Below are 8,701 nucleotides of genomic sequence, written 5' to 3' on the forward strand. Positions count from 1 at the left end.
TTAATGTTCATATTTAAGATTGAAATTTCATGTATATTAATTTAATATTGTAAGATTAAAATTTATATGCTATATCAAATGTTATATTAAAAATTATAAGATTAATTTAATGTTATATCAAATGTTATATTAATTTTATGTTACAAGATTAATAGACATGAATAATAAGATTAAAATTTTATTTTATATTAATTATCAATTTAGTATACAAAATATCTATAATATAATATAAATATATAATACAAAAAATTATATAAAAAATAATATATATGTATATATATAAAGTGGTTCGGTTGGATTCAAATCGATTTTTAAAACTAGTACTAGACTGATTTTTAACCAATTTTTATATTTAAAAATAAGATTATTTGTATTTAAACATTAAGATGAGATGGTAAGAAAGATTTCTTAGACGAGAGACGAGAGGAAAGGTTTGAAAGAATCTAAAGCATCATTCGTTTAATCAATAGTTACATCCTCCTATTTCTTTTATGTTTTAATTCGAGAATTGAAATGGGGTTTTTAGTACCCATCTAGATTCCACACCCACATATATCTATTACATTATAATAAGTGGCTATCTAACTATTATAATAACTTTTTTTTTTTATGTTTTTCTTTTAATTTTTCTTATTTTTCTATTAACTTTTGTTTTGCTGTTAATTTTCTGTTAACTTTTATTTGTTTGTTGCATTGAGAGAACAGAAAGATGGATGCATGCACATAGTTAAAGTTGAGAAAAAAATCTCTTTAATCGAAGCCTTTTATGTCATCAATGTTAGAACTGACTAGTTTTGTCATTTAATAAAAATTAATATGTTATTTATGTACGTGCATGACACCCGTTCATGATGTGTATGTGATCAACATATATAAATCGCAAATGTTGTTAATACATTGATGTAACTTTTTATTCCATCATATTTCTTGTCTTCCACATGGAGAAAAAAATAGAGAGAAACTGAATTATTTGTCGAAAACATTCAACTAGAAATACATGCTCTATCCTAAAACTTGAAAATAAGTTTTCACAAAAATAATTATATTCAACTACTCTATCAAAATGTTCAAATTTCACAAAATTTTAAAAATAAAGCATCAATCATTAGAAAATTTAGCTAGCAGCATCCTGATACAAGTATTTTTGTATGGTTGGTATTACTATTTAATATTACTAGCTTGAGATTATGATAAAGAGCATATATGGATGGAGGAGGGTCCACCTTAGATAATGCGATGTATTGAAAAAGAATATTATGTAACTGATGATTGATGTTAATGCAATCAATTCAAAATTACATTTTCATTTATAATTTACTATTATTTTAATCAAACTTATATCCATAACTAATTCCATAATTAGTACAACTTTGATTACAGTTTATTTATACTAACATATCTATGTCTCTCACAATACTTTTTATTTGTAGAGGTTGGCTTTTTGGGTCTTAATTTATAGATATAATGATTAAGAGAAGTTGATGTTTTTTTCATTTTAAAGTCAATAGGTATCTCTATTTTATATATTTTGTTTAGAAATAACAGAAAATAGGAGAGGATAATTTGATCTCAGTGTCCATAATTTATATTGATTTACCATATTTTGAATTTTTTGAATTTATATTTTTTACTTTTCTATTAATTATATACAAGCATTAAATTCATATAATGTGAGAGTATTTGCTATATTTAGAGAACATTGCAACACAAACTTCACAAAGAGATGGTTCAACGTAATGCATTAATTAATTTTTTTTTTTTTTATAAAAAATCATGTTATTTTTATTAAAAACCTTATCTCACCCAACTAGACAAACGTTACTCTGACATAGTAGAATATATATAGGGTGGTACTAGCAGTTTGCCTACAATAAATTTGTACTTTTTTTAATTAATTTTTTGTAAGTATTTTTTTAATATTTTTAATCATTAAAAAATTATATAAGTTTATTAATAGTTATTTCTTTAATTATTAAATAAAAAATAAAATTAAAAAATTAAAAAAAAAATCGAACATAACTCTAGATAATTTTAAACAATAATATTTAGAGAGAAAAGTAGCATTTTAGGATTCCATATAAAGAAGAAAGGAGCCGAATGCAAAGCTGTGGTCAACATCAGTTTGGACATCTGGTGTCTCTCGTGGCTGTCGCAAGGCACATGGGTCAGGGTCACACTAACATGTAAAGGCAGTTTTGACGACAGCTGTGACCACGTGACGCAGGTAAAGTCCTCCCTCCTCCATTTCTTTTTAATTTTTTTTAACTACTTTTGCTTTCTACCTTTTTCTTATCTCAAAACATAATTTATTTATAGGGAAGATAAGTACTAATATTTTATAAATATATATATTCTTAAAAATGAATATAAGTAATTTGTTTTTCCTCAAATTGTAAGACATTTCATTCATGTTTATCAAGACAAAAATATATTTATTGATCCAACATCAAATCCATCCAAACATACAACCATTTCCTTGATTTCATAAAGAAACAGAACAATTTACGTTGGTTTCAGAAAAGAACAGCACCGAAATGGCGTAACACGATGTCTTTTTTTTTTTCCAGCTGTCCTAAAATATCTGACACAAAAAGACAAAACACAAAAACACCTGTTCACCGCTCTTCCTGTAATTTCTATCACCTTCTCTTACAGTCAATTTAATTCTCCGACAACAACCAAGACTGTACTGAGTCAACCATCAAATATAAGGAAATTGGTACTTGGCGTTGCGAGTTTAGGGTTTGAAAGTTATTGCTAGAATATTTTTGGTTTTTTATTTTTAAAAAATATTTTAAAAAAAATACAATTTACACTAATGATAAGTTTTAAGGGACAAACTCATAGGACTAATTAGCACACTCGAGCTCTCAAAAACACAACAAAGAAAAGATATCTCATCTAATTTTATCTTAAATCTCTATATAAAATAAAATAGACAATTTTATTTTTTAAATCTCAATATAAAAATAAAATTAAAATAATATATTTTAATAATATTTTATTTAATTTTTAATTTAATCTCAAATTATCTCGTCTCAATTCTAAAAATAAATGAAGCCACATTGACTTGATTATATAAAACTATTTCATCTCATCCCCTCTCATATAATCATTATAATTTTTTTAAATTTTTACATAAAATATAACAAATAATTTAATTTTTTTAAATTCTAAAATAAAATTAATATTAAAAAATTATATTATATCAATATTTTATTTAACTTTTAATAAAATATCATCTCATTTCATCTGAAGTATATAACTAAACAAAACCTAATTAAATTTTTTTTTTATCCTTTTATAAGTAATTTAAATTTATTTAATAAGCCATGTATACTACATTGTGATGTCACGACAAAAAGCATAAGAGTTTCTATAAAGTAAGGAACATGGTAAAATTTTCCCCATAGCTAAAACAAAAGTTGAAAGTTGGGTTAGAAATATAATATAAATATAAATATATAGAGTAAAGTCCTTGTATAGTCTGGATGGTACCGTCTAAGTATACCGTTTAGAAATTTTTTTTATTTATTTAATAATTAAAAAAATAATTTTAAATATATTGATGTATTTTTTATTTTTTAAAAATATTTAAATTTATTAAAAATGTAAAAATAAATTGCCTGAATAGCACACCCAGTAGTAAACTCTGGATAGCACAGTAACCCAGTCCATATATATAATATCATTGAAATTACGAAATGAGCATTTTACATTATTTAATTAAATATTTTAATTATAAAATAAATTTCTATTAAATATTTCAAGGAGAAATCTGGCGCATGAAAAAAATGTTGAAATATAATCTAAATACATAAATCTTCAAGAACAGTAATTAAGGACCGAATCCAGTGATTTGACATTCAATATTTTCAAAGAAATATAGAATAAAATGGAAACTCAAAGTAAATTACTGATAATAAAGTCAATAAAAATAAAATAGACAAGAGACTCAAATAATTAATAATGATAACAACAATAATCAAGCATCACTATCTCCTGATAAATTTAAAGTACAATATAATACGAAGGAACTCCATCAAATTTAAAGGAAAAAAAAAAAAAACTAGTACTGAGATCAAACCCTAGCAAATCTGGGACTACGGTGGCGTGGCGGAGGAGAGAGACATGGCTCCGATCGGATCTACAGCAACAAAGTTGCAGCTAAGATGACCGAAGCTACAGATCCTGTGACGGAGACTGTGTTAAAGGCTGCGCCATTGCCAGGAGTACTGGCTGGAGACTCAGACGACGCCGGTGCGCTTATCGAGGGGCCCGAAACCGGAGCTTTAGCAGGAGTTGATGTGGGAGGAGCCGGAGGCGAGCTGGACGGAGCACCGGTGGGCGGCGTGGTAATGGAGGTCGGAGCGAGAGAGGGAGCGGGAGCGGATCGGGCTGGTGGAGACATAGTGGGAGAAGGAGTAGGGGTCGAGGTGTGAGACGTAGGAGGAGCAGCTTTAGGAGAAGAAGCCGGCGGGTACATGGTCGGCGCCGCTCCCGGACCTTGAGCAAAAGCCGAACCAGCCACTAAAGCGAAAAGCAGCATCATCCACACAAAACCAGAGTAAGCCATTGATGTTCTCTTTCAGCGCTCGGTCTCAGAGCTGGAGAAGGAAAAGTTCTGGACAGAACTAGAATGGTAGAGAGAGCAAGCGGCGTAATGAAAGACAGTAGGAGTACCTCTGCGTAGAAATTTATATATATATATATATGTTTATATATATAAAGTTATTAGAATTTTATGGTTTAACAGTATTTGTTATTTTATTAAAACTAATACCGTCAGTTATATAAATAAATTAAAATGTTCTTTCTTCTTAAAAGTTTTTATTTTTTTAATCTCTTTTTTTAATAACTTATAAATAAATTTATAATTATCAAAATTCATGTAAGATGTATCGATTTTAAAATTTATGTATTGATGATCATTTATTTAGAGTGTATATTAAATATATATATATATATATATATTCTATCTATATAAATTATATAAATATATATTCTATATTCTATTATATATATATATATGATATTTTATATAAGTTATAATTTATATATAAATTTATATATATGATTTAAAATTTCTATTCATTCTTTATATAAATAAAGAGAAATGTAAAATAATTAAGTTTAAATCTATACTCTTTAAAAATAAACGCTTTATTAAACTACGAAAACGTACTATGCACGTTGCTTTACTATTAACAGTTTGTCTCTTGCATTGCACAATTTTGGTTTAAAGTTCGTTTTTTTTTTTTTAAGGTATTTGTTATTTCCAGTTGTACTCAAGAGCACATGTAATAGTAAATAATAAGATTTTAATTTTAAATACTTTAAAATTAATTTAAGTCTATCTTATTATTTGACGTTAAAAATTATATTTTTTTTTCTAAAAATATTACATTATTAATCAAAAAATTTTCCTTAATAAAAATAATATTTCTATACACTTGTGAACTTTGGACGTTTCCCAACTATTAGTATATATATTATATATTATTTATAGGCCGTTTTCTCATGATATTAAAATAATTACATATTTTAAAATTTAAATGTTATAAAATAAATTTTATTATTTAAATGATATTTTATTATTTAAATGATATTTATGGTTAAAGAAGTGTTTAAAATGATTTTTATGGGTACGCTATTGACTATTGTGCCCCCGACTTCAAATAAAAATAAAAAACAGCAATTTTGAGAGAAAATGCATGAAAATAAATAGGACGCATGATGGTTTATTGATGCCTTAATTTGCCCAATAGACTGGACAGAAGGAAAAAATCATCTCTGACTCGTGACAATAAATAAATAAGTGAATAAAAGTAAATAAAGAGAGTCAAAATTTACATATTTCGACATAATGCATTCGTTTACGTGTTGTTTGGATATGAAATCTATTATGATAGATTATTTTACAATATCTCATGACTCACATAACACTCAATATAATGGAGGAATTTAGTCTAAGCGTATAGAAGTTGTGATGAATCTAGACATAGGGAGCTTCTATTTAGAGAACTTGTGTACGTATAGAATTTGTAGAGAGGCTTTGCTTTATATAGAGATCTATTTTCTTGAAGTGATTGGATTCAACTTGCCTTGTGAAACTTTTTCTTTTTAGAAGTCTGTGTTTATTTTCTTTTAGGAGTCTGAGTCAACTTATCATATCTCTTCTTAACTTTATCTTTTAGCTTTATTTTCGGTCTTATCCTGAGGCTAAATTATAGATTTATTTATAGGTTTCAAATAACCTCAAAAGTAGACTTTTTTGTAACACAACTCTTGTGTGTTTGCAAATTCTATAATCACTCGTGTCTCACAAGATTTGTTAACTTCCTAAGAGTAAGAGATCACTTAAATATAAATTAAATAATTAAATTTATTTCTTCTTATCAACTTAAAGTTTTTAGACAAATGTTAATTTTACATTGTATTAAAGCAGAGGTTCTGAAATCGAACCCTAGCTTTAGATTCTATCATATTTAATTAATTATTCAATTTGTTGGATCCACTTATTAAGGACTAGTCTGAGTCATATGTGAGGGAGAATATTAATATATAAATTAAAATACAATAAACAATTTAATTTTTTCAAATTCTAAAACAAAACTAATATTAAAAACTAATATTTTATTTAATTTTTGACTTTCATCTCAACTTATATTATTTCAACTTGCTATCCAAACCTCCCTAAGAGCGTTCACCAAGTTCCTATTTGAAAAGGGATTCCCAAATAGTTGAATGGTGAGGCCTTGAGTAATTAGAGATGAGGAAGCTTGTTTGAAATATTTTTGCTGTAAAAATTGAACCCAATCAGAAGTTGAATCAATCAACCTCCAGGTCAGTTTGCATTGGAGTGCAACATCATGAAGATTTTTGGGTGCCATGTCCACCTTCATCCAGAGACCTACAAATCTGGTTTCACGAAATCCACTTCCTTTGTGTGCGTTCCTTATTTCCTCCCAAAAAGAGAGCAAAAGATTATTGTAGGAACTCGAACACCTTTTTTAGATTCATTGTGGATTGTATTGATGGAAAAATACATCATTAAATGAACATTTGAATATTTTTTTTTATACATTGGGGAAGTGGAACCCATGATCTCCAATTTCGAGATGTAAGCCTTGTGCTATCAGGTCATATGCCGTCCACAATATTTGAATAATTAATTACGTAAAAGATGTTTAATATTGTTCGAGCAATTTTCGCAATACATATAGAACTTACTTTATATATTTATCACTTTATTTTATATATTATTGACAACATATTATATGAATAATCACTTTTTTTAAACTGATAAGAAAAATACTCTTCATACTTTAGGATATCTCAACCCTATTCCATCATTGCCTAGCCATTATTGAAAAAATGATTATAGATTCAGGCTTGGATTGTAATGATGCCCATGGGCCATAGTTATATGCATTTGTTTTCTGATATTGTATACAAAATTATGTAACCTGATCACTCTACTATATATATTTATCCGACTAATCCTTGAACATGAGCCACAAAATAGAGATGATGGCATGAAACAGAGACGACGGCACAAGGATTAAGATGACGCTTTGATTGGTAGAAGAAGCTAGGTTTCGACGAGAAAGAAAGAGAGAGAGAAAGAGAGAGTTGAAACGATGAAAGTGCGACAAAAATCTAAAAAACATTAAACTTAAAAACCTTAAAAGTTGAAACAAGGTAGTTTTTAAATAAACCTATTAATCGGGTTTTAAAACCAGTATCCAACCCGGATTCAATTTAGGCCTGAACTCGAAATCGAAACCCTGTTATCCGGATTTTGATCTAGGTCGGGAAAAAACCAGTTGAACAGTCCTAAAGACATTTAATATCAATGTCTCATTTCTACTGGACAATTATCGGATCCCTGATGTTGGTTCCATGAAAATAGTTTCAAACTCTGACCTATATTATAATTTATAAAGATATTTCTAAATGAATAAAAAAAGAATTCTCTTTTAATATTAACCAGTTAGACTTAAGATTTCATATTATTGACAGCATTAATTGGATGTGAGAAGGTTTGAGGGGTCCAAAACTGTCAATACACCTGTCAATGCTTTAAAAAAAAATGACTTCTCCTACGGTATTAATACACCACTTATTGTAAAACCAACTTTAATAAAATAAAGAGTAACGTTATATACAGTTCTTGAGTATCTATTAGAGTATACAGCTCCCGTATACTCCCTTTGAAAATAATTGAAACCTCTATTTAAAAAATAATTTTTTCGTATAAATCTCTTATTATCCACTTTTCAAGATGATTAATCAGAAACGACACACTTCAATATTACAAATATAATTCCTCTAAATTAAAACACCAATCATTTCTTAAAAAACACTCACATGTGAAACGCTTCCATATCAACAGAATGTTTGGTATATAAAAAATTATAGCTTATAAATATAATTTTTCAAAAAGTATTCCATCAAAAAGACTTTTTTCTTTTGTCATGTTTCGCCCCAACGCACGAAAAAGACTTGACCTTCCTGCAAGAACCTTCCACGCACATTCACACCGAAAGGGTCTGAGAACTTGCATAAGAAAGACTAAAGTCCTTACTTTTGCTCGTGGTCCTGTTAAGCTGTGAATTATGATCGTTTGTGTGGGGGCAGGAAAGAAAAAATCAGAATCACTTTACCCTTTGCCAATGATTTCTGTCTCTTTCGGCCA

General features: G+C 27.8%; 1 protein-coding gene across 1 annotated transcript; it reads right to left on the minus strand.

Moving 5' to 3' along the window:
- Window positions 1-4,147: 4,147 nt before the first annotated feature.
- LOC122296610 (classical arabinogalactan protein 10-like) lies at window positions 4,148-4,576 on the minus strand. Its single transcript, XM_043106411.1, has one exon. It carries the CDS (start codon window positions 4,574-4,576, stop codon window positions 4,148-4,150), a length of 429 nt encoding a protein of 142 aa, XP_042962345.1.
- Window positions 4,577-8,701: the final 4,125 nt, after the last annotated feature.

The sequence above is a fragment of the Carya illinoinensis genome, chromosome 15 (genome assembly GCF_018687715.1).
Source record: "Carya illinoinensis cultivar Pawnee chromosome 15, C.illinoinensisPawnee_v1, whole genome shotgun sequence".
NCBI classification, from domain to species: domain Eukaryota; kingdom Viridiplantae; phylum Streptophyta; class Magnoliopsida; order Fagales; family Juglandaceae; genus Carya; species Carya illinoinensis.

Excerpts from the sequence above, each read along its gene's own strand:
- LOC122296610 (XM_043106411.1), bottom strand. The coding sequence starts at position 4,576 with ATGGCTTACTCTGGTTTTGTGTGGATGATGCTGCTTTTCGCTTTAGTG.